This window comes from Vicia villosa, unplaced genomic scaffold, assembly GCF_029867415.1.
Source record: "Vicia villosa cultivar HV-30 ecotype Madison, WI unplaced genomic scaffold, Vvil1.0 ctg.000009F_1_1_3, whole genome shotgun sequence".
Classification (NCBI taxonomy): Eukaryota; Viridiplantae; Streptophyta; class Magnoliopsida; order Fabales; family Fabaceae; genus Vicia; species Vicia villosa.
This window is the reverse complement of record NW_026704939.1, coordinates 204,625-232,495: the sequence shown is the minus strand read 5'-3', so window position 1 is coordinate 232,495 and position 27,871 is coordinate 204,625. Positions and strand designations below refer to the sequence as shown.

At 33.3% G+C, this 27,871-nt stretch overlaps 2 protein-coding genes across 2 annotated transcripts; both read right to left on the bottom strand.

Annotated features, from left to right (window-relative positions):
• Positions 1-18,866: 18,866 nt before the first annotated feature.
• Positions 18,867-19,778, bottom strand: LOC131621558 (18 kDa seed maturation protein-like). Its single transcript, XM_058892599.1, has 2 exons — positions 19,592-19,778; positions 18,867-19,348 (listed from the first exon to the last, which is right to left on the bottom strand). Exons 1-2 carry the CDS (start codon positions 19,697-19,699, stop codon positions 19,028-19,030), a joined length of 429 nt encoding a protein of 142 aa, XP_058748582.1. The 5' UTR covers positions 19,700-19,778; the 3' UTR covers positions 18,867-19,027.
• Positions 19,779-24,581: 4,803 nt separating this feature from the next.
• LOC131621557 (18 kDa seed maturation protein-like) lies at positions 24,582-25,651 on the bottom strand. Its single transcript, XM_058892598.1, has 2 exons — positions 25,456-25,651; positions 24,582-25,264 (listed from the first exon to the last, which is right to left on the bottom strand). Exons 1-2 carry the CDS (start codon positions 25,561-25,563, stop codon positions 24,809-24,811), a joined length of 564 nt encoding a protein of 187 aa, XP_058748581.1. The 5' UTR covers positions 25,564-25,651; the 3' UTR covers positions 24,582-24,808.
• Positions 25,652-27,871: the final 2,220 nt, after the last annotated feature.

Here is a 27,871-nt window from a genome sequence, read left to right as displayed (position 1 = left end):
ATGATCCATTCTATCCATTATATAGATTTAGATACACTATATTTTGTGTACACTTGTTAGATTATTGGACACGTGGCAGTTGGTGAAGATCTTTTTATACCTGTTTTGTACCGACATAGTGTACCGACATAGTATGAATGATTAAGAACCTATATTTAACGACGCGTGGCAAACAACCACTTTAAGTGAAGATTTATGTCGGTCAGTCGTCATCATCAAAAGAAATATGCCGCGGACCTGTTTGTTGGTAACAAGTGGATCTAAGGTATGGGATTTGAGTTGAGATCTTCTCAATTTCTTTAAAGAAATGGAGAGTGCAATTACTAATAATTTTATCATATATAAAAATCAAAATATATAAAATATATGTCACACTTTTCAATAATATAAATGTATTATATCTCAAAATTTTAGTAATGGTGTTTGTCATTTCTTTAAGAAATGGAGAGGATCCTCTCCCATCGTATGATATAGTATGGTTTGTGTTAACCGAAACTAGTAATTAGGGGTGGGCAACGGTTTGGTTTGGTTCGGTTTTGGGCCCAACACACTGAACCGAACCAATCCACGGGTGAGATAGTAAAGCCCAAATTCCGACCGTTTGTCTATTGGGTATTTTCGAGTTCGGTTTAAAGCGGTTCGGTTTGTAACGTCGATTTTTTTCGGTTAACAAATTACTTGGTCAATTTAATTCTTAAGCCCAAAAATAAAGTGAACAAATTTTTTTTTCCAGGTTAATTAACTTTGGAAATTTCTTTGTAGACCCCTCTATGGGGAGAACCCCTGCTGAAAACCCAAAAATACTCCTGCTACGGAGATATGCATCAGCGAAGTATTTTTTTTTTAAATTTTCCCAGAATTCGGAGATGCATCTCCGAAAACACGCATTTTGTGGTGTTTTCGGAGATGCATCTCTGAAAGTAATAAAAATTCAAAATAAACGTTGGATTTTAACTGTCAGGTATTTTTTCGGAGATGCGTCTCCGAAAAAATCTATTCATATACAATTTTCCCTCCTTCACAATTTCATCATTTTCATCACAAACCCTCTCCAAAACCTCCATCATTTTCAATCAATTTTTCGTCTCAAAATCAAGTTTCAAACGGTTGATCATACTAAAGGGAGCATAGAAAGCTACAATTTGAGGTAAACATCATTCATTTTATCTCCTATTCCACTACATTGTTGCTGATTTAGGAGACTGAAAACTGCGTCAGTTTGGAAGTACATTTAATAAATCACCTAACAAATTACGGAAATGTACTTCCGAAATAAGGTCTGGCAGAAATAAAAAACAATTTTAACAGCTTTAGTATATTTTTGCATATGTTAGGTATGGTGCATCCGGACAACATTGTCATCGATGACTTAGAAGTTCCGGAAGAGGTCAACGTTGATAAAGAGTCAGTTATCGATGTTAAAACCATGATCGTTGCGGTGGATGTTCGACAACAATTTACAAATGATATGAGCTTCGCTTGTCGTGAACAATTGCTTGATTAGGTTCGAAGTGAATCTAGTAGACTTGGATTTGACATTGTTATATTAAGGTCCGACAATGAAAGTAGTAGACGAAAAGTTTTTATCGTGTTGAATTCCGAGAGGGGTGGGAAGTATGTACCAACAAACCGGATGTTAAAATAGGAAGACACGGGATCGAGAAAGTGTGGGTGTCCATTTAAGTTGCGCGTGACTCGTAGGATTGATGATTTGTGGCGTTTTAGCGTCATTTCTGGAGTTCATAATCTGCCTTGGAAACCAAGCTACACGGGCATCCAATTGCGTGTCGGTTGTCGCGCGAAGAGAAGAATGTTATTTCGGACTTATTGACAATCAAAGTGGCGCCGAGAAACATACTTGCCGATTTGAAGCGAAAAAATCGGATAGTGTTTCAATGAACGGCACAATCTTAAAGTCTTGAAAATGGGCACGAGGTCAGAAATGCAACAACTTTTGAAACTTTTGGTGATAACCAATACGTTTCAAGCTTCCGAACGTGTGAGGACAAAGTTACGGTGCGTGACATATTTTGGACTCATCCCGAAAGTATCAAGTTGTTCAACACATTTCCAACTGTTCTTGTAATGGATTCGACGTACAAGACCAACAAGTATAGGCTTCCGCTTCTAGAAATGGTTGGGTGATAGCAAGAGAGATTTGTGTCGGGGATGGGACACCGTGAACAAATGATCCAAAATCAACATAATGAAATTCAAACATCGTTTGGTCGGAGCAAGACGATTATGGAACACCGGTTTAAGGGCCAAAATCTATTCTCGCAATTGATTTACAACATATCCCTATTTAGACAGAAACCATAATCACAAGATAAAAATCTATTTTCATAATGAATGTTAAGCAACAATGAAATCTCTATTTAGACAGTTACAGTTTCTTTACCTCAACAATTGCTGCCCCAAATAGACCTACAACAATGAAAGCTTTTGAGCAACAGACCAACATTAATGGAATCTATGCTTCAACAATCAGAATAACAGCAATCAATATCAGTATATATAGTTAGTACACATTCATACATAAATATTAATAAAAGAACCTAAAATTTTGACACAATACAAATATAATATTGCAAATATTGAGAAGAATATGGTAGCACCATTTTCACCAAAACTTGAAACAAAACAAGTATATACACATAAGACCTTAGGCTTTCTTCAAAAACATTCACAAATGTAACTCCAGGTTCAAAATAATTATCTTAAAGTACAAAAATTATCTTGATTCAAAATAGTTAGCTTTTAAGATTTGAACCTAAATATGTAAACAAACATGATCAACAACCTTAAATCATTTTTAAAAAACTCTACCCTTAATCACAAACCATAAATGTTGTTATAAATCAACAAAAATCAACCTTAATCATTATCTAATTTGAGATGATTGTAACGGCGGTGACGGAGATGGTGGTGGGAGACAGAGCCTCATAGAACAACACCGTCGAACTGTAAGCAAATCAAAGAAATTTGTGTAGTTTCAGTTTCGTTTTACTTCCAAACACATGACTCTGAATAAATTGTTAAAAGAAAGATAGGAAAAACTGAAAAAATGAAGTTGAAATTGAAGATTCAAGACTGAGAAGAGATAAAGAATGGACGTTACCTAACAGGAGAAGAATCGGCCGCCGCTGGGAGGAATTGCTTAGGGTTTGCAACATCTGAAGTACCAATATATAGAATTCTAGATTGGGCTGAGGAATGGATTAGGGTTTGCAAAATTGAAGCACCAAGATATAGAATTTCAGATTGGGCTGGACTTGATTATACTGAGTTAGGAATACGTTGGGCCTAGCCATTACTAATGTATCTTCAGTCGGATTCGGTTTCCGACGGGCACATAACCAATCTCCAAAACCGACCGTGTAAGCCCGCCTCAACCCTTTTCTCTGTTCTGACCTTACCCGTAAACCGACTAAATCCGATCCGCTTCCAGAATCTTCCATCGGACCGGACGGATTTTGTCTGGTGGTTGATTTCTGTCCACCCCTACTAGTAATAAATGCACCAAACCCATGTGTTTGCACGTGTTCTAATATGGGACGCGCATTTATTTGAGATATATATTTTTAATAGAAAAATGTATGGTTACCCGTGAAAAAATAATAATTAAATGTATAATTAATAAAAAATTATTTTGATCAGAAACTTCATGTCCCGTTAATAATCAATATTTTGATCAATAACTTCATGTTCCTGTGTACAAATATTAGTTTGATCAATAAAGCACCACGTGCAAGCCAGCAGCACGTGCAAGCCAACTTCCTCCATAAAGAAATTTTGCAGACCAAACCAGGCTGACCTGGCTAGGACTATATCACACCCAACATTTTATTTTCTAAAATGATAGATACTAGAGTGAAGTGTTATCTACCCAATTTAAAATATTGAGTTTCATTTGATTATTTCTAATGTAAAATATTCTGAAAATAATAAATAATTTTATTATTTAATAAATAATTAAACATGTTAAAATTAAATAATATTATATAATTAATTGAAATATACTATCTAATTTTTTAAAATAGACAAAAAAAAATTGTCCCCTTAAAATAATATATACTGAGATCAATTTCAACCGTCAACTCCATTCAAGAATTAATTATTATGATGTGAGTGCCATATAATTTTAATTCAATTTGTTAAAATTTAACTATAATGGTGAGTTTAATAAAATGTTTAAATAGGACCTATAATTTATTTTATAACCTTTTTGTGAAGGTTTTCTAATTACAATATAAGAAAGTAATATACTACTATAATTACTTTAGTATCATAATTATCCCATCTAATTTTAATTATTTTGTACCCCTAATCGTCATTTCCACTATTTCATCATTACTACAAAATTAATTAAATCAATAATCCTGCAAATAATCTATTTAAATCTTTTTTAAACCATTCATATCACTACTGCACTGATTACCATCATTATTGCACAAATTAATCATTATTGATTATAAAAAAAAAATACATCGTGACATTTTCCAATGCTAATGCCAACATTGAGCCATGTGAAAGAAATCTGATTCAATTTCGCAAACCTTTCACATTCCTCCTCATTCAATTTCCTTTGCCTTTTCAGTCCTATTTTCTTTGCTTTTTCAGTCCTATACGAGTCCTATAAGATCTGAATAATGCATTCTTCAAATTCATCTTCTTCTTCAACCCTAAACTCAGTCTTCCCGTTTCTATCATCGGTATATATTCAAAGTTCTTAACAAACCCTGCATGTTTTTTTTAATCGGTTTTATTTACGTTTTCATGTTCTGATGCAGAATCTAAGACGAGTCGACAGATTGATTGTATTAAGGAGATTAACGAGACAAAGGAGACATGGAGATTGACTGTTCGAGTTCTTGATGCTTGGATCGTTGTTAACAGTAAGGGTAACGAGCATATGGAAATGGTCGTAATGGATGCATCGGTAATAACTGATACATTGTTTTCTCTATATTTTTGTTTCGTTCTTCTTCTTATTTGTGATGTTTTTTTAGGGATTTTGATTTCAGAAGAAAGAATCAAATAAAGAACAAATCTTTTCAAAAATATGAAGGGTAAAATGGAAGTCGAAGTCATGTTTGATATGGTTTTAAAGAGATTTTTATTAAATTTTTAATAAACTTATGTGCTTTTGATTCAGAATTGAAAAGAGTTGTTGTTTTTTTTTGTTGTTGTAATTTTTGCAATTGGTATCTATTAAAGTTGTTGGCAGAACATTAAAAGCATGAACTTTTTCTACAAGTGCTTCTTATATGTAATCAGTTTACATTCATACTATCTATTTCCTATTTTTATCATTTGGAAAATCCAAATTCTTTAATTTATTTTGTATGCTATGGTCCTGTTTAGTTAAAAAAAATAATTTGCAGTTTAAAGAGCAACCTCAAATGGTGTTTTATATTTGTTTTATTTTGCAGATCATGCAATCCATTGAGTTTTTGGGTGCTACATTTTCTTACACAACTAAGTAATATTAGAACACCTGCCATGGTAGCTAACAACTAATTAATGTTAAAACACATATCATGGTAGTATTGTGCATGTCTTGCAGTTAAGTTTGAACATATATATCGACCTGTTTTTTAGATTCCTAAGGTTTTAAACTATTTTGCAAGTTTTTAACTCAATATATATGCTTATAAATGAATTACCCAATATATACCTGATCGTACCTGATCAGAAGGATCGCCAAGGCCTGCTCGGAGTTGGATCTTTGAGAAGTGAAGGGGGGTGTACCTGCAAGGTACTCCGATGCCAAAGTAAGAAGACGAGAAAAGGAGTGCAAGTACGAGCTAAAGGTTAGAAGAGATTGAATACCTGACCCTCTAGTGAAAGAGGGTATTTATAGCCCCCAGCGCTGGAACATGATCTCGCTACTGGGCTGGATTTCCAGGCCCAACTAGGAGACTGCCAGGTTTCCTAGGTGGAAATATCGGAGATGCGTGAGTGCTCTCCGTCCTGGTCAACCACTCCGAAGTTTCAGGGAGACGCGGTCTTTTAGGGACTACGTGGACTCCGCATGATTCGGGGGGTTAGGTGTGAAGGAACCCTACGAGGAGTAGGGTCATTGGCGGCGACGGTGCTCGCGGGGAGCGCGTGCGACGGGCACCAGATAGCTCGCGGGGAGCGGTTGTGCCGGTCACGGTGTAGACGAGCACTTGATTGCTCTTTATAGGACATGGAGTGGTTTGGGCCCCCAAGGTTAAGTGGGCCGAAAGTAGATTGGGCCGAATCTTGGCCCAGTCCAGAACCCAAATTCCTATTTTTATCATTTGGAAAACCCAAATTCTTTAATTTAGTTTGTATGCTATGGTCCTGTTTAGTTAAAAAAAATAATTTGCAGTTTAAAGAGCAGCCTCAAATGGTGTTTTAGATTTATTTTATTTTGCAGATCATGCAATCCATTGAGTTTTTGGGTGCTGCATTTTCTTACACAACTAAGTAATATTAGAACACCTGCCATGGTAGCTAACAACTAATTAATGTTAGAACACCTGTCATGGTAGTATTGTGCATGTCTTGCAGTTAAGTTTGAACATATATATCGACCTGTTTTTTAGATTCCTAAGGTTTTAAACTATTTTGCAAGTTTTTAACTCAATATATATGCTTATAAATGAATTACCCAATATATACCTGATTGTACCTGATCAGAAGGATCGTCAAGGCCTGCTCGGAGTTGGATCTTTGAGAAGTGAAGGGGGGTGTACCTGCAAGGTACTCCGATGCCAAAGTAAGAAGACGAGCAAAGGAATGCAAGTACGAGCTAAAGGTTAGAAGAGATTAAATACCTGACCCTCTAGTGAAAGAGGGTATTTATAGCCCCCAGCGTTGGGCCATGATCTCGCTACTGGGCTGGATTTCTAGGCCCAACTAGGAGACTGCCACGTTTCCTAGGCAGAAATATCGGAGATGCGTGAGTGCTCTCCGTCCTGGTCAACCATTCCGAAGTTTCAGGGAGACGCGGTCTTTTATAGGGACTACGTGGACTCCGCATGATTCGGGGGTTAGGTGTGAAGGAACCCTACGAGGAGTAGGGTCCTTGGCAGCGACGGTGCTCGCGGGGAGCGTGTGCGCCGGGCAACAGATAGCTCGCAGGGAGCGCTTGTGCCGGTCACGGTGTAGACGAGCACTTGATTGCTCTTTATGGGACATGGAGTGGTTTGGGCCCCCAAGGTTAAGCGGGCCGAAATTAGATTGGGCCGAATCTTGGCCCAGTCCTGAACCCAAATTCCTATTTTTATCATTTGGAAAACCCAAATTCTTTAATTTAGTTTGTATGCTATGGTCCTGTTTAGTTAAAAAAAATAATTTGTAGTTTAAAGAGCAGCCTCAAATGGTGTTTTAGATTTATTTTATTTTGCAGATCATGCAATCCATTGAGTTTTTGGGTGCTGCATTTTCTTACACAACTAAGTAATATTAGAACACCTGCCATGGTAGCTAACAACTAATTAATGTTAGAACACCTATCATGGTAGTATTGTGCATGTCTTGCAGTTAAGTTTGAACATATATATCGACCTGTTTTTTAGATTCCTAAGGTTTTAAACTATTTTGCAAGTTTTTAACTCAATATATATGCTTATAAATGAATTACCCAATATATACCTGATTGTACCTGATCAGAAGGATCGTTAAGGCCTGCTCGGAGTTGGATCTTTGAGAAGTGAAGGGGGGTGTACCTGCAAGGTACTCCGATGCCAAAGTAAGAAGACGAGCAAAGGAGTGCAAGTACGAGCTAAAGGTTAGAAGAGATTAAATACCTGACCCTCTAGTGAAAGAGGGTATTTATAGCCCCCAGCGTTGGGCCATGATCTCGCTACTGGGCTGGATTTCCAGGCCCAACTAGGAGACTGCCACGTTTCCTAGGCAGAAATATCGGAGATGCGTGAGTGCTCTCCGTCCTAGTCAACCACTCCGAAGTTTCAGGGAGACGCGGTCTTTTATAGGGACTACATGGACTCCGCATGATTCGGGGGGTTGGGTGTGAAGGAACCCTACGAGGAGTAGGGTCCTTGGCAGCGATGGTGCTCGCGGGGAGCGCGTGCGCCGGGCAACAGATAGCTCGCAGGGAGCGCTTGTGCCGGTCACGGTGTAGATGATCACTTGATTGCTCTTTATGGGACATGGAGTGGTTTGGGCCCCCAAGGTTAAGTGGGCCGAAAGTAGATTGGGCCGAATCTTGGCCCAGTCCAGAACCCAAATTCCTATTTTTATCATTTGGAAAATCCAAATTCTTTAATTTATTTTGTATGCTATGGTCCTGCTTAGTTAAAAAAATTGCAGTTTAAAGAGCAGCCTCAAATGGTGTTTTAGATTTATTTTATTTTGAAGATCATGCAATCCATTGAGTTTTTGGGTGCTGCATTTTCTTACACAACTAAGTAATATTAGAACACCTGCCATGGTAGCTAACAACTAATTAATGTTAGAACACCTATCATGGTAGTATTGTGCATGTCTTGCAGTTAAGTTTGAACATATATATCGACCTGTTTTTTAGATTCATAAGGTTTTAAACTATTTTGCAAGTTTTTAACTCAATATATATGCTTATAAATGAATTACCCAATATATACCTGATCGTACCTGATCATGAGGATCATCAAGGCCTGCTCGGAGTTGGATCTTTGAGAAGTGAAGGGGGGTGTACCTGCAAGGTACTCCGATGCCAAAGTAAGAAGACGAGCAAAGGAGTGCAAGTACGAACTAAAGGTTAGAAGAGATTGAGTACCTTACCCTCTAGTGAAAGAGGGTATTTATAGCCCCCAGCGTTGGGCCATGATCTCGCTACTGGGCTAGATTTCCAGGCCCAACTAGGAGACTGCCACGTTTCCTAGGCAGAAATATCGGAGATGCGTGAGTGCTCTCCGTCCTGGTCAACCACTCCGAAGTTTCAGGGAGACGCGGTCTTTCAGGGACTACGTGGACTCCGCATGATTAGGGGGGCTGGGTGTGAAGGAATCCTAGGAGGAGTAGGGTCCTCGGCGGCGACGGTGCTCGTGGGGAGCGTGTGCGCCGGGAACCAGATAGCTCGCGGGGAGCGCTTGTGCCGGTCACGGTGTAGACGAGCACTTAATTGCTCTTTATGGGACATGGAGTGGTTTGGACCCCCAAGGTTAAGTGGGCCGAAAGTAAATTGGGCCGAAGCTTGGCCCAGTCTAGAACCCAAATTCCTATTTTTATCATTTGGAAAACCCAAATTCTTTAATTTATTTTGTATGTTATGGTCCTGTTTAGTTAAAAAAAAGAAAGAGTTAGATTAAGACAATATATATTTAGTAGGGTATATATGGGTCGGTTTGGGTTAGGTTTGACCAAACCTAATATTCAATTTATATAGAACATTCTGGTTTTTGTGAGATAAAATAAGACAATTTTTTTACAGACCTCTATGCTTACTTAAGAGTCCGTGGTGAAATTTCATAAATGTCCTTATATTTCGGATGTGCATTTTCGAATGCACCTTTTCTGGAAGAAAAAAAATTGATTTCGGATATGCACATCTGAAAAAATCTTTTTTTTTAGAAAAAAAATGTGCATTCGAAGATGCACATCCAAAGACACCCTTTGTTTTTTTTTAAATAAGGTGAGTTCGGATATGCACATCCGAAATAATCCCTTTTTAAAAAAAAAACATTTCGGAGATGCACATCCAAAATATTGTCTGATACAGAAAACAAATCAACAAAGCTTCGATTTATCATAAACTTTACCTCAAATAGTAGCTTTCTATACTCTCTTTGGTATGATGAACCACTTGAAATTTGATTTAGAGAAGAAAAATGGATTGAAAATGATTGAGGTTTTGGAGAGGGTTTGAGGTTTGTTTGGAGGAAAATGAATGAAATAGTGAAGGAGGAAAAATGGTATATGAAGGGTTTTTTCCGAGATGCATTTCTGAAAAAACACGTGACATTTTAAATCCAACGTTTAAATGGGAAAATAAGTGATTTCGGAGATGCATATCCAAAAACACCTAAAATGGGTGATTTCGAAGATGCTTCTCCGAAATAATTGAAAATGTGAAAATGCCTTCGTAGATGCATCTCCGAAGGGTATTTTGGGGTTTTCAGCAGGGGTTTTTACCATATATGGGTGTACAATGAAATTTTCTAAAATAACCACCCACTACATCAATGAGCCGGTTTGGATAAACCCATTAATTTTCGAGTTGAGTTGGGTATTGGGTTGCCCAAATATATATATTTTTGTTTTATTAATATTAAATCACTAAATGAGGAGTATCCTATTTTGTCATAAAAATTATTCAAAATTTTTTATCTTCAAAAAAATTAGATAACCTATTTTTATTATTTTTTAGCATCATAAAATAATAAATCATAACATTAACTAGTAAAAGTTTGCATAAAATACTAGCAACAAACTAAACTTGCATGATATAAAATCGTATTAACATCAAAATAACCAAAGAGTGAAATATCCAAAATTAAAATTAGATAAAATCATAGTTCACTAAAATAGTAAATATTCAAGAGAATAAAATTGCAACAACTAAGTTATTATTCATCAAAATCATTTAAATTGTTGAAATAAATGTTTGATTAGTGGGTTAGTAGATTTTTTGGGTTAGGTCTGGTTTTACCCGGAACCCAAACTTTTTAATGGGGTTTTTTAGTTTTTAAACCTATATCCACCTAATTATCCGATCCAACTCCCTTTTATGGAATTTTGTGGTTTGATCCAACCTATGTACACCCCTAATATTTCGTATGTTATAACCACTTTAAATGATAGGATATATTTCTTGAAAAAGAGTTATAAGTATAACTAGTGTGGGGGGGTTCCACATTGATTAAGAATGTAGAGACTGGAGTATTTATAGATGGAAGAACTCATTCACCTACCACCTTTATATTTTAAAAACTAAAAATAAGTTTTACAAAACTAAATCAAACACGCACTAAGTGTCTTTTTTGACAAAAAATAATATTTTCATTCTTATACTCTCGATAGACTCTAACGCTAAGATAAGTATAAGCTATATTTTCGTGAACTGATAATTCAAAAATATTTTTCTAGAGAATGTTACATCCTTGTCCCTAGAGAGAGGTGGAATTTATTGGAATTAAACTCAAGACTTTGAGTAATTCTGAATCAATCTTGATGAACAAGATTCAATAAACCCGTTCGAAATCCATTGTTCTTCACTCTTCACTTGATTGATTCAACCAACCTTGGCTGCAAGATGATTATCGCTGCAAAATAACAAGGAAAGAATGAAGAAAGAAAATATTAAATTTGAAGATAGAGAATTTAGGGTTTGAACAAAAGCAGAAGAATATTTGCTCTGCTTCCAAACTGCAATTTTATTCACTTTGCAACTGCAAATTCTCAACTGTTACAATAATAGGGGTTACTTCATCTAATTATAGTTTTTATGTTGCTTTCTCCCTAAGCTAAAGTCCAAAACTACAAAAGCCCAAAATATCTATTTTGGTCTAAGTCGAAATTCTGTGTCAAGCAACCTGCTTCAACATTTGACATCTAATACAACTCAACACACATTAGACTATTTTGACACACCCTTGTTATTGTAGAGCAACATGCTGCTTCGACACAAGGGATTACAATCTCAACAGAATTCACTATAGACCTATTCCTAAGGGCAAGGCCAATGTCTATAACACCATATTAGATGTGGTTCTTGTGTTAAAACTTAGTTAAGGTTGAGCTTGCCCTTAGAGGTAAGGGAAGTCGTGGAACACGATAATATTATGAATGGCTTAGGGGATTTGAAAGTAGTGAGCAATGCACTTTGTTCCAAGAGAAGTGTCTTGCTTAACCTTCTTGGGGGAGCCCCTTTTATAGCATTGATTTAGCCTTTAGAAGCTCATTAAAGAGGTGTCTTTTGGACTTCCAACGTTACTGACGTTTTACCACGTCTTTAATGTAGAACCATGAATAATCTATTCAATAATCAATTATGGCCGAGCAGCATGTAACAGTTAGGCGTTATACTCGGGCTGAGTTAGTGACCCCTCATATGCCCTAGTACGCGTCCTACTTATGCCAATCCGGCTACTACCTATCAACCGACTAAGGTACCCGGATGTTGTCTAAAGACGGTACCCGACGGGCGCATACGATACCCGACCACTATACCCTATCCGACTAGGGGTACCCGGATGCTTCTTAAAAGTAGACTTCGATTGTCTTTAGGACATATGTCCTTTCCTTCTACTAGTGCCATTGTCGGACTTTGCTATCACAACGCCAAATTCAAGTTTACTAGCTTCATTTCGGACCCACTCTAGTAAATGTTCATGACAAGTAAAAGTCATTTCATTTGTAAATTGTGGTCAAACATCCACCGCAACGACAATCATTTTAACATCGTTAATCGGCTCTTTACACTTAGCATCTAAGTTTGGTGGATTTCGGAAGTGCATTTTCGAACTGACGCAGTTTCTTCTTCCACAAATCAGTACCAATGCAGTAAAATGAGAGATGGAATGAGAAAACTTTACCTCAAATTGTAGCTTTTTATGCTCTACTTAATATGATGAACCACATGAAACTTGGTTTGGAGACGAAAAATTGATTGAAAATGGATGAGGTTTTGGAGTGGGTTACTGTTTTGTTTGGAAGAAACTGAATAAAATAGTGAAGGAGGGAAAAAAGTATATAAAGAATTTTTTCACATATGCATATTCGAAAAAACACGTGACATTTTAAATTCAACGTTTAAATAGAAAAATTGTGTTTTCGGATATGCATCTCTGAAATAGTTGATATGAATTATTTCGGATATGCATATCCGAAATCACTGAAAATTAATGAGGGTGCCTTCAAATATGCATATCGTAAGAGTATTTTAGAAATATTAAGGGTGTTTTTCACCTTATATAAGTGCATAAAGAAATTGCTTTGATATAAAGAAGCTTAAGGCCTCATTGCATTTTTTAATTAGCCACAGGTATACCCTTCATCTATCACGTATTCATAGTGTTCTTTTTTTTTTTTTGTTTATGTTGTTCTTAATATAACCCTTTAGATCTAATTTCAGTTTTAGATTATATATAAATTAAATGTACAAAATATCACAATTATGTTGTAGCTCAGATGGTAAAAGGCTTCCTTATATTCACCAACAACATGAGTTTGATTTGTACCGTTTACAAAATATTTTAAATATTATTTAATTTATTTCATTAATATTCATTGTCCAATTATTTATTGACATGTGATAGTAGTATTTATTAATTATATTAAATAATATTTTAAAATAAAAACCTAGTGCATGTTTGATTTACCTTTTGAAATGGTTAAAAACAATTTTAAAAGAGTAGAATTGATTCGGAGTGATTTTAAGATATTTGATTAAACAAAATTAGAATTAATTTTGTCTCCAGAATTGATTTTACTTGAAATTAGAATTTGTAACTTCTGTCTCCAGAATTGATTCTAAATGATTTTTACACTGTAACTTATTGTTTAACTCACTTTTACATATATGTATTCAAATATAAATCAATTCTACTAAACTCAATTTTGATAAAATCAATTCTATCAAACTCAATTCGGCTAGAATCACTTATGTCCACCGTTAATCCAAACACACCCATAAAATATATTCAATAAAAAATCTAAAAAGCTTTTTTTTTTAAAAAAAATAGACTAAAAACATTATTAAAATTAAAGTAGAGAAACCAAAAATATATTTAGGCATAAGTTTTTTTTAAAAAAAATATTGCATGCAACTTAATTTTAATTTTTTTAAAAACTCTCTCCATTATTGCGAGTTGTTGTTTTTTTTTTCAATTTATTTAAGAAAAAAATTTAAATACAATTTCTTAAGTGTAATTTATACTATTTTTCAATAAAAATATAATAAAAGTATAATTTCTATGTGTATATAATTTTATTCTATTTTTACTCTTTAACTTATACTTATTATATTTTTATTAAAAAATGATATAAATCACACATAAAATAATATATGTTTTTTCTTTATTTAATTTAATGTTGGTGGGTGATCAACACTCAGCAAACTTTTTTTCAGATAAATTAACATCAAGCACAATCACTTAGCAACTTGTAGTAGAGGTTCTAAAAAAATATCCTATAAATTTCTACTATTATCCCATAAATGATACTTTCTCTGATCTTATTTATAAGAAAGAGTTTGCTTTTAGATATATTGAATAATTAATGTATCTAGACAATACATTGTTCAGATACATTAGTTATTCAATATATCTAAAAAAAACTTTTTCTTATAGATAAAATCAGAAGTAGTAAATCATATCATGAGAATTCTACAAATAGATACACTTGTTGCGGAACACTATAGAGATAAGTGACCTTATAATCAATTTCTAAGGAACACTCTAGAGATAAGTGGGACTGGGTTTCCCGGCAGTCGGCATTTATGCATTCACGCACTCGGAAAGCTAGTAGTCGTTTGATCAAGATTGAACACTAGATATTTTTCAGTTTAATATTTAAAATTATTAATCAAAAATTAAAATATATATTTTAATGGAGCATTAGATATTAATCCAATTTTAAAAGAGTATAATTGATTCTGAGTGACTTTAAGATATTTGATTAAACAAAATCAGAATTAATTTTGTCTCCATAATTGATTTTACTTGAAGTTAGAATTTGTAGCTTCTGTCTCCAGAATTAATTTTAGACGATTTTTACACTGTAATTTATTGTTCAACTCACTTTTACATAAATGTATTCAAATATAAATCAATTCTGCTAAACTCAATTTCGATAAAATCAATTCTATCAAACTCAATTCTGTTAGAATCACTTATGTCCACCGTTAATCCAAACACACCCATAAAAAATATTCAATAAAAAATCTAAAAATCTTTTTTTATTTTTAAAAAATAGACTAAAACATTATTAAAATTAAAGTAGAGAAACCAAAAATATATTTAGGCATAAGTTTTTTTTTAAAAAAATATTGCATGCAACTTAATTTTAATTTTTTTAAAAACTCTCTCCATTATTGCGAGTTGTTGTTTTTTTTTTTCAATTTATTTAAGAAAAAAATTTAAATATAATTTCTTAAGTGTAATTTATACTATTTTTCAATAAAAATATAATAAAAGTATAATTTCTATGTATATATAATTTTATTCTATTTTTACTATTTAACTTATACTTATTATATTTTCATTAAAAAATGATATAAATCACACATAAAAAATATATGTTTTTTTCTTTATTTAATTTAATGTTTGTGGGTGATCAACACTCAGCAAACTTTTTTCCAGATAAATTAACATCACGCACAATCACTTAGCAACTTGTAGTGGAGGTTCTAAAAAAATATCCTATAAATTTCTACTATCATCCCATAAATGATACTTTCTCTGATTTTATTTATAAGAAAGAGTTCGCTTTTAGATATATTGAATAATTAATGTATCTAGATAATACATTGTTCAGATACATTAGTTATTCAATATATCTTAAAAAAAAATTTTCTTATAAATAAAATCGGAAGTAGTAAATCATAACATGAGAATTCTACAAATAGATACACTTGTTGCGGAACACTATGGAGATAAGTGACCTTATAATCAATTTCTAAGGAACACTCTAGAGATAAGTGGGACTGGGTTTCCCAGCAGTCGGCATTTATGCATTCACGCACTCGGAAAGCTAGTAGTCGTTTGATCAAGATTGAACACTAGATATTTTTCAGTTTAATATTTAAAATTATTAATCAAAAATTAAAATATATATTTTACTGGACCATTAGATATTAATCCAACGGCTAATAATCAATTGAATGTGAGAATGTGTGCAATTTACAACTACCAATTTCTAAGAGATGTGCAAGTGAGGATAAACATAGTGAAAGCATATTAGAGTTTGACCTAACTCATTCTTACAAAATCGGTTAGTAAGGTGAGGAGTGTCCCTCTATATATACTCTTTCAATGCTCTATCTTCAACCAATGTGAGACATTTAGGATCTTCCTAATAAAGGATCACACAAGTTTTTTCTTAATCATTAGAGAGAGAGAAATATGTCAAAAGAAAAGTATATAAGTTGATTTTTTTTTTAGTAATTTAATATAATAAAAAATGAAAGGAAGATGGAAAATAAATCAAGATGCCCTCTCGCCTATCATTCATGACAACTCCTTAATTTCTTACCAATAGTGTTATTTAGTTGGTGATAGGGACTCGACTCGATCAGTCATCAATCAATAGAATCAAGGGTTAATACCTATTTTGCCCCCTGCCATATAGGCGACATTTGAAAAACCCCCCTGCAAAAAAAAAAGTTGCAAGAATTCCCCTAAGATTTGAAGATTCTCTCATTTTAAACCTTCGTCAGATCCAGTCATCCAAAAAGCTTACGTGGCATGTATTTTTTTGATTTTTTTAATTGTTTTCGTTGACTGGATAGCCCATGTGGCTTTTTATATTATTTATTTATTTTTTTTATTGCCAAGTAAGCATTTTTTATTATATAAATTTTTAGTAAGCATGTTAATGTCCAAAAATTTGTCTTGGGTGGGAGTTGAACCCACACCCTTCCACTTAAGATATGCTTCGCCTGAACACTAGGCTGGATATTTAAACTTGTTATATATTTACTTTTAATTTTTCTTATACTATACTTACGGTATATATATAATATATATTATACTTACGTTATATATATATAATAATATATATACTATACTTACGTTAAATATTTATGTTTTATATATAATAATAATATATTTACGTTAAATAATAATAATAATATATATACTAAACCAATCCTGTAGCTATTTAAATAAATTAAAAATAAACTAAACTAATTATATTAATACATATTAATTAATTTAAAAATATTTAAATACATTTTTAAATACATATTAAAAATATTAAAATACATTTTTATTTAATAATTAAAATGTATGTTTTTATTTAATATTTAAATACATTTTATTTAATTTAATACGTTTTAATTGTATTTGTTTAATAAGTTTAAATACTAAATAAAAAATATTTAAATACATTTTTATTTAATAATTAAAATATATGTTTTTATTTAATATTTAAATACATTTTATTGAATTTAATACGTTTTAATTGTATTTGTTTAATAAGTTTAAATATTAAATAAAAAATATTTAAATACATTTTTATTTAATAATTAAAACGTATGTTAGAAAATAAATAACCTCAAAACTAATAATTAAATACATTTTTATTTAATATTTAAATAGTAAAAAGATTACAAAAAAAATAAATAAAAAAAACAGAAAAATGAAAAAATAACGTTAATATAACAAAAATGAAAAAACGTTATTGTTTAAATTAAAATATAACAAAAATGAAAAAACAGAAAAAATGAAAAAACAGTAAAATATAAACTAAAATAGTAATAATTATAACAAAAATATAACGTTATTGTTTAAATTAATATAAAATGATTAAATTAAATTAATTAACTTAAATATAACGTTAATAGTAAAATAATGTTAAATTAAATTAAACTAATATTAATTAGAAAATATAAACTAAATTAAATTAATATAACTAGTATATAATTAGTTGTATATAATTATTAATTAAATGCAAATAATAAGTTGAATACTATAAGAATAATTAAATGTAAACATATATCAGCTTTGAACTTGCAGTCTAGTGGTTAGGTGTTCCATTTTGTAGTGGAAGGGAGTGGGTTCAATTCTTACCTCCAACAAATTTTTAACATGTTTTCTTATATTAACCTATATTAACAAAAAATAAAAACAAAATAAAATACACGTGGCATTAAAATTAATAAATAAATAAAATAAAAAGCCACCTGGGCATCCACGTCATTAGAAACAATTAAAAAAATAGCATTTTGGATGACTGGATCTGACGAAGGTTTAAAATGAGAGAATCTTCAAATGTTAGGGGAATTCTTGCAACTTTTTTTTTGCAGGGGGTTTTTCAAATGTCGCCTATATGGCAGGGGGGAAAATAGGTATTAACCCTAGAATCAATTATATGTTAATTTCTTAGGGTGTGTTTGGATTGGCGGTGGACAGAATTGATTCTAGTAGAATTGAGTTTGGTAGAATTGATTCTAGCAGAATTGAGTTTAGCATAATTGATTTATGTTTGGATACATTTTTGTAAAAGTGAGTTGAATAATAAATTACAGTGTAAAAATCATCCAGAATCAATTCTGAAGGCAGAAGCTACTAATTCTAGCTTCAAGTAGAATCAATTCTGGAGACAGAATCAATTCTATTTTTGTCAAACCAAACATCTTAAAATTGTCCAGAATTGATTCTACACATCTAGAATTGCTTTTGGCCTTTTCAAAAGCCAAACCAAACATGCACTTAGTTTTCTTTCATTGTCATTTTCCTTTATAGTTCTTTTTCATTTCTTTCCTTTTCCAACTTTCTCAAAGGTTGTTAGTATTTAGTCTTAATCAACCATCTGATTATGAATTTAATTGAAATAACTTTGTGTTTGGCGTTTATCTCTCAAATTAGAAACTTGAATCTTATAGTTATGACTTATGAAAACAGTAATCTCTACCAAATTTGATGAAAAATAAATCTATCTAACTTACTTAAATTAGGAGCACACGGAACTCCTAAGTTGTTTTAGCTAAGATTGTTTAAAAATTCATTAGAATAAAACCGAAATATATAACTGGTCAATTATTGTTAAATAATCAGATTTTCTTTTTTTTTATGAATGGAATTTAATAGTTTTATATCAATTCAGTAATTATTAAAAAAAGTTAAAAAAATTTAATAATATCATTGATTTAATGATATTATTAATAAGGTTTTTTCTAGTGGGTAAACAAGAGTTTATTTTACTTGTCCAAAATATTTTCATTTAAATAAAATAGAAACATCCCCAATCCTTATAACAAAACAGAAAAGAAAATGAGACAAAACAACTTACAAGACAAAAGACAACAGAAAAACAATCACACTTCTAACCACATACACTAAACTTTATTTTGTGTGTATTTAGTTACTACTGTATTTGTAATACTTGTTCAGTTATAAGTACCACCAGTGGTATACCCTGTGGCATTAGGATTTCCACCAACACGAGTATTATGGGCCGTAGCAGTCCTATCTGTGCCTCTATTAATCCCAATAGGGTGTGATCCCACCACTCCCTCTGTTACATGGTCAGTGTGATGTCCAGGTATGGCTGACATCTCATGGCCTCCCGTGTGATGTCCATGATTTCCTGTTGCCGCATTGTGTTCACGCGCCATCTGCTTATCTAACTCTGCCTGGTTCATCTTTGCCTCTTTCTTTTGGGTTGCCGCCTCTTTTTGTACAGGATCACGTGCGCTCATCTTCTCAGTCTGTTTGTTTATAAAAATGACATTAGTAGTTCAACACATGCTAACACACATGGTAGGGTGCATGTTAAGTTGTCGCAAAATAAAAGATTTGTCCACATACGCTCGAATACTACTATCATTTTATTACAAGTTTGTGTTTGGTTTAAAATGCCACTGTTTCTACGTAAATTCTGGACATACAATTAATGTGAAAAAAAATACTCCGTAATTCGATATTAGGAGAACGAAATTAATTAAGGATACCTTTTCTTGGACGGTGGCCTTAGTCTTCTCCATACTAGATTTAGCAGAAGCACCAATGTTGGCAGCTGTTTCCTTAATCGTCTCTCCGGCTTTCTTTGCCCCCTGCATTTTCAACTTCTTCGATGATGGAATACTTTTTTTCTTAACGTCTAGCTTTATTCTCTTTTGCTTGATGTGGATTAAAAACACAGTCTCTTACCCGTTATATAGGTTTAGGTGCCACAAGCTGCCTCGCATATACGTGTCAAATGGAGAACACGTGGTGAATTTGGGACGGTGATATTGCAGTTAGGCACCTTACACGTATTTGCCATGTGTCAGTCGGGAAGATAACTTGATATAAGCATGGCAGTTTAAGAATTTAGGGGCACGTGGCTGATAACAACTACATGAGTCCAAGGCATTTTTGTGTGCCAAAGATCGAAAAATAGGTACGTTAGTCATACTAAACGTTTTAGAAAAGATTAAAACTTGTTTTATTCTATGAACACATCCAGACTATTTAAGAAAGGGTGGTGAGCATGATTTTAAATTGTATTCTATAATTCCGATTGCAATACTGCAGATGTATTTTTTATTATTGAATAAGATTGTAAATGCATTTTGATTTAAAATTAAATAATTAACTATAATTGCAATTGCAATATTTTCCGATATTGAATAAGATTGTAAATGCATTGTGATTTAAAACTGCATAATTAGCCGTATTAAAAAATACATCATACAATTTTATTGGTGGATAATTTGTAAAATTAATGGTTGATTTGTTGTCTGCAACACCAATAATTTTTTGACATGAACCTACATTTCATTTAGCACTGAGTTGATCCAAATGACTTGACAAATAATATAAGATTCTGCAATGTATTCTGTTCACATGACAACAAATCTTTTACATGCTGCTTCCTTGAGCACCATGAGATTGGAGCACTAAACACTTGAAAGAAATAACCATTTAAGCTTTTTTTATCCTCCTTGTCTTCATACCAATCAACGTCATAGAAATAGTTAATCATTGCCTCATGTCCTTCACCTAAATGTGGGAATCAGATTCTATAATTGAGTGCTTCTTTTATATATCTTAATATTCTCCTTGTAACTTTCATGTGTGAGATTCTAGGTTCATCCATGAATCTGCTAACCAGTCCAACTGCAAATCCTATATCATGTATGTTGTTGCAAACATATCCAAGAAACCTACAATTTGCTTAAACGAAGTGACATCTACCCTATATTCATCTCCATGCTTCTTTAGGCCATAAAACACTTTGTGAAACTCGTAGACTTTTCTTTCTTCACCCTGTATCACAAAATCAAGTGGTTGAGTGACATGCACTAATTCATCCAAAGGTTCATTCAAAAAGGCTAATTTCACAACTAACTGAAAAGTTGACCAGTCTTGTTTGCATGCCAAGGAAGCCATTGGTATGATAGTTTCCAGCTTTGCAATTGGAGCATGCACTTTAGAGTAATCAAGTCTTATTCTTTAGAGGAAGCCTCTTGTTACTAACTTTGCCTTATGCCTTGCAATTGAACCATCAGAGTTGTGTTTCACTTTTAACACCCACTTTACTTCAATGGGTTTGGTGTTTTCTGACAACTTGCCAAGTTGCCATGTATTTTTTCTTTCAATGGATTGTAGCTCTTTAATCATGGCTGCTTTCCATAGTTTATTCTTCAAAGCTTCATTGTAGTTGATTCATCACCTACAAGCAAAGCAAAATGAACTAGTTCTCAATCTGTTGCGACTTTATCATCACCAATCACTTCACAGTTCTGAAGTCTTGCTAGATTAATTATAGTTTTTTGAGGCCTTTGTCTTGTTTCGGCTACATCCTGTTTCCCATCAAATGTTTCTACAACTAGAATTGATTTTAATGTTGCTCAACAATTGGAACTTTATCTTGCTCGCTACCTTTTTCATACATATTGTTACTCATTATTAGCTTGTTGGTTTTATCACTTGACTCCAAAATCCATGCAAAATTCTCATCAACCATAATGTTTTGATTGATTGGATTGAAAATTCTTTAGGCTCCAGTCTTGTGTTAACTACCAGAATTATAGGTTCAGTCTTGTCATCAAGTTTTTTTCTTCTAGCAATTAAGACCAGTCTATAGCATATGGAACCAAATACTTTTAGATGACTCACATATTGTTTTTTTCCACTCCACGCTTCTTTAGGGACCTTGTTCTTCAGTCTCTTTGTAGGGTGTCTATTTAGCACATAGGTGATTGCTTCACCCCCATAGAGACTTAGACAGGTTCTTTTGTTTCAACATACATCTAGACATATCTAATATGCTCATATCCGTTATCTCGGTTATGCCATTGGGTTGGGGGATGTGGGAAGAAGTTATTTCATGATCAATTCCATGCTCTACACAAAATTCCTCAATTCCATTAATCCTTTTTTTCACTTTGAGTTTCAATAATACTTCGAATCTCTAAAAGATTGCAAACACCTCATCCTTGTGTTTAATCATGTAAACCCAAAGCTTTCTACTATACTCTCATCCACAAATGAGACCAAGTATTTGGTACCGCCAATGGCAAGATCCCCAAAAGGGCCACACATGATAATGAATAGCTTCAATAATTCTAGATGACCTCATTGACATGTGAGTGATGATGGACTATTTGAATTGCTTTCCTACTAAGCAACCTTTACAAAGCTTGTTAGCATAGCAAGACTAGGTATACCAATTACCATATCTTGAGTAATAAGTTGATTAAGTGGCATAAAGTTTAAGTGGTCAAACCTTAGGTGCCATAACCAACTCTATTTGTGCTCTACAATAACTTTCAAACATTGAACCTCAGTTGAGCTGATATTGGTTTTAAATGTCCTATTTTTGAAAAGTAGATATTTCAAAACCAATTTTTTGTGAGCATCAAATAACACTCGAATGCTCCATTCTTCATGACCACTAAAAAACTTTTTCTACCAGTTGACCAACACTAAACAAATTGCATTTCATCCCAATAACATAAAGCACATTTTAAATTATGGCTTATGCTCCATTGCTTCTTCTAATAACCATGTTACCTGAATCTTCTGCTTACAATGAGCTATTATCGACAATCTTGCTTCTCTTGGTGTCATCAAATTCTGCTAGCTAAGTTCTATGACCATTCATATGGTTCGAGCAACTTGTATCTAAAAACTAGGATTTTGAATCCACACGTTCCTCTAAGACTGCAACCATAAGCACCTTGGTGTCAAATTCATCTGATTTTTTTGCGTGTAAGATTTGCTCTTTCATTATCCTTGCTCTTTGTAGCTCCCTTATATTTTTTGTACAAATTTTTTTGCCAAGTGATCCCATTTTTCCCAGTTTTAGCATTTCACATATTTTTATTTTCTTGTTTGTCTTTATGATATAAGGTTCCTTCTCCTTTTTTGGACGATTCAGAAGCCTTATCATCATCCTTATTTTTTTAGAGTGCAACCAAGACTTCTTACTCTGAGTCTTGTCTCCTTTGCCCTTAAACTTGTTAGAACCATCATACTTATTTTCTACGGGTCTACAGTATTGAGTCTTAAACACCTTTTCTCTCAACTATCCGTAATTCATGAGCCTTCAACAAATCCTTCAAATTTTTTAACTTCAATGTGTTAAGATTGTTGGATTCTTGAATGAGCATGATAATATGATTAAAGTGAAGAGTCAACATTTGCATTACCTTCTCAACTTTCATTTTATCAGTGAAATTCTCACCGAAGTGAACAAGATTTTACACCTCTGATACATAGCCTGCAATATTCTCATCATCTTCCATCTACAGTAACTCGTATTGCTTTCGCAATGCCTATAACTTACTCCTTCTATTCTTATTTATAAGTAAATTTTAACTTTTTTTTAATTCATTGAATAAATAATATATCTAGAGTTGAAAATACCATTACTCCCGCTCATCTCTAAAATAAATGTGATTCATAAGCCCCGAAAATGTGATTCACTAATTAGAAAAGCAAGTGGCGGCATTTTAAATAAAGTATGAATGGTTATTTTTGTATTTGGTAGTGGAAATCATTAACAGATTATTCTATAAATCAAGATCATTTCTTAGTCCATTCCATGGCCTACTTGCGCACTATTGAATTGACAAAACTACCTCGTACTTCTGTAGATGCATTTTCGGAAGCACTTTTTTATAAAAAAATAGCTTTTTTCGTAGATGGAATACTGAACCCCTTAAAACATAGTGAAACATGGGATTTTCACAATTAATTAGAAAATTAAAATGTTTCGTAGATACATCTACGAAAGATTTCATGAACTTAATTAATTTGAGATTTTCCTAATTAATTGAAAAATTAACTTGAAATTTTCCCAATTAATTTGTAACTTAAATTTCACTATGTTTTAACGATTACCTAGATGTGATCAAACTTAATTAATTTGGAATTTTTTCAAAGAAAATTTCCAATTAAATTACAAATTGAGAAATTCTCAATTAATTGAAAAAAATTATACGTAAAAGTTTGATGGAATTTAATTAATTGAGAAAATTTCAAAAAGATTTGGTGGAATTTGATTAATTAGAAAATCTCAAACTCTCAATTAATTGAGATGGGATTTGTTTAATTAGAAAATCCCAAACTCTCAATTAATTGAAAAAAATCTTTTCATCTACATAAAAGTTTGATGGAATTTTACAATAGAGTATTCCGTATATGCATCTACGGAACTTGAAATTTTCCTAATTAATTGAAAAAATTCTAAATTTCACTATGTTTTATACACTTATCTACGAAAATATCCATGCATCTACGAAAATAGTGGAACACAATTAAAATTTTGCATAGTATATAAGATTTCTTGAGAAATGGTCTAAATCAATGGTCCAATTGTGTTTCCTTACTACATATAATTTCTTAGGAAGAATATTACTAATTGAGTTAATGTCATAACAATCATATCTTAATTATTAAGACTACTAAACTCTTGTTAATTTTGTAAAAGAAAAAAAAACTTTATATTACTTTTACAAAACATATTTATTTAAACAAAATGAAATTACAACTCCATGGTACAAAATGTTCCACGTACTATAGTACTAATAGGAGCATCCACAAGCCTATACCAAACCAGAAAAAGAAATGATACAAAACAAGTTACAAGACAATGACTGAATACGAAAACAATCACACTCACTAACCACATAAACTAAACTTTATTGTGTGTAATTGTTCCTATTCGTTATACTTCTTTACTTGTAATTACCACCAGTGGTATACCCTGTGGTATTCGGGTTTCCACCAACACGAGTATTATGGGCCGTAGCAGTTCCATCTGCGCTTCTATGGGTCCCAATAGTGTGCGTGCCCACAACTCCTTCTGTCACATGGTCAGTATGATGTCCAGGCATGGCTGACATATCATGGCCCCCCGTATGGTACGTGCCGGTGCCGGTTCCGGTTCCAGTCCCCGTGATATGGTGGCCCCCCATGGGCTGTCCATAAGTTCCCGAGGTAGGGTATGTGGTGGTCCCAGTCCCCACGTTGTGGTGGGCCTGACCCATTTGGGCCGCCGTGGTAGATTCTTTAACTGCCGCGTTGTGTTCACGCGCCATCTGTTTCTCTAGCTCTGCCTGGTTCTGCTTTGCCTCTTTCTTTTGGGTTGCCGCCTCTTTTTGCACAGGATCACGTGCACTCATCTTCTCGGTCTGTTTTTATAAACACGACAAGATATTCATTAGTTCAACCCATGCTACGTACAAAAGTGCCGTATACTAGTTCAATGATTTTATTACAAGTTTGAGTTTGGGTAAAAAATGTCACTATTTCAACGTAAATTCTGACCATGCAAAATAATAGGAAAAATAAGTTGATATTAGGAGAAATAAGTTAAGGATACCTTTTCTTGAAGGGTGGCCTTGGTTTTCTCCATACCAGATTTGGCTGAAGCACCAATGTTGGCAGCTGTTTCCTTAATGGTCTCTCCGGCTTTCTTTGCTCCCTGCATTTTCAAACTTCTTCAATGATCAATTTCTTGTTCTTTTTTACTTCTAGCTTTCGTTTTCTTTTGCTTGATGTTGACTAAAAGCATGGTGCACTCCTACCATTTATATAGATATAGGTGCTACAAGCTGCCTTGCGTACACGTGTCAAGTGTAGGACACGTGGTGAGTTATGGACGGTGATATTGTGTTAAGCACCTTACACGTATTTGCCATGTGTCAGTCAGGGTGCTAACTTGATATAAGCATGGCGGTTTAAGAATTTAGGGGCACGTGGCTTTGAGTGCCAAAGATCGAGAGACAAGAATCTTCAAATTTTTTGCAAAGGCAAATCAAAATAATAGGAAAACAAGGCATAAGGTATGCCATACAAGATGTTTCACCAACGATAGATACAAATTATACCAACTTATACCAAGCTAAACTAACACCTAATATAAGCTCAAAAACACACTAAAAAAATTCAACCTACACTAGTCATACTAAACTTTTTCTTAGTAAACATTAAAAGTTGTTCTATGAGATGCATCCCGACTATTTAAGAAAAGGTGGTGAGCATCAATCAAATCTACCAAAACAATGATTGGTTAAGAATGTTAGTTAGAGCATAACTAACTCTATCACTTATATATATAATTACTAGTCAATATCATGTAAAGCAATGGAGTTATTTAATCAAATACAAGTGTTAAAGTGTTAAAGCTTCATTAAAGCTTCCATGGTGAATGTGAAAAGTTCTCTTCAAGATCCACAAAATATGTGATTCGATTACCTCAAGCTACTCACAACAACAAAGGTAACAAATCAATCTCTGAGTATGTTCTTCAAATTAGAGCAATAGTTGATTCACTACTAGCAGTTAGAGATCATATAACTGAAAAGGACCAAATAAATGTCATTCTTCAAGGACTACCCAATACTTTCATAATGATGATATATTCTAAGGGAGAGCCAACTTATATATGCTATGTTGAAGCCCTTCTATATCTACATGAAGTTCAGATGGACAAGTTTTGCCAAGAACTATCAACTCCTAGTGTAACTGATAGTTGCTCAACCAATAACCAATCATAGCTCTGGTAGAAATGTATGAAATTTTGGATCCTGTTAATACTCTCGTGGTAGGAGGCACTTTAATCGTGGGAGAAGGCGAATCTACAACATAAGTAATCTACCAACATGTCAGCAATGCGCCAAATATGGTTAGTTAGTGGTAGGTTGTTGGCAAAAATATGATGAGTTCTTTTAGCCTCCACAAGTAAAGCGTTTGACACATCCATCACCCTTAAATGGTCCCTCTGGTGCTAATGGAAACCTGAAGAATCAATCTTCCATCTTTGCACAAGCAATTTCTCTTTTGACTCATGAAGATGAGCTTCAAGTACCTCAATGCCTTGAATCTCAAGCATGATTTGCAGACTCAAGTGCTTCACATCATATTACTAATACTCATAGTACTTATAATTTACAAAATAAACAATCTTGTGAAGGTCCAAATAAAGTTCTAGTAAGAAATGGTCATAGCTTGGCTGTCAAGTAGTGGGTTTCTCAAAGTTTAGACCTAATCTTATGTCTAATTTTATGCTAAAGTTCTAGTTGGTATGGTTCACTTTGTTGGCTCATGCATTCTTGCGAATAAAATTTTGGGACTATAGCTTTATAATTATTGTGTGTCCAACCAATAGGCTTTGTACAACTGCCTTGCCTCAGTTCACTTAACCCTTCTGTTCCTTTCTCAAAAATTTACTTGATTACAAGTCCATCAAAGTATTTGGTTTTGCTTGATTTTCACTCTTATGGCCTTACAATTAACGTAAGCTACTGCTCAGAAGCTCTCAACGTGTCTTTTTGGTAGTATCCCCTATATAAAAAGAATATAGATGTCTTGACATTGAAGGTAGAATCTTCATTTCAAAGGATGTGATGTTCAATGAAACCAAGTTTCCTTATCCTGACTAATATCCCTCATCACACCAATCTAAGTCACACAATTCTTAAAAATTTAAAAGAAGTCATACTCTACCTCTAATAGTTTGTAGTCCAACTCAGTGTTCATGGCATACTCTAAATATATCTAATATTAGCACAAATTCTAGCACAATTTTTCAACAGACAGTTACACAAACTGATCCAGTTGATTAAACTCATGCTTTACCTATTAAAAAAACATACATACGAACCATCAAACATTCCTAATAACCCTTAACCCACCACAAGTACACCTATTCATGCTTTCGTTCCTGCTCACGCCCCTAGTCCATCTTGATATACAAATAGTCTTGCCATCAAGTCACCTTAAAAAGCTGACAACAC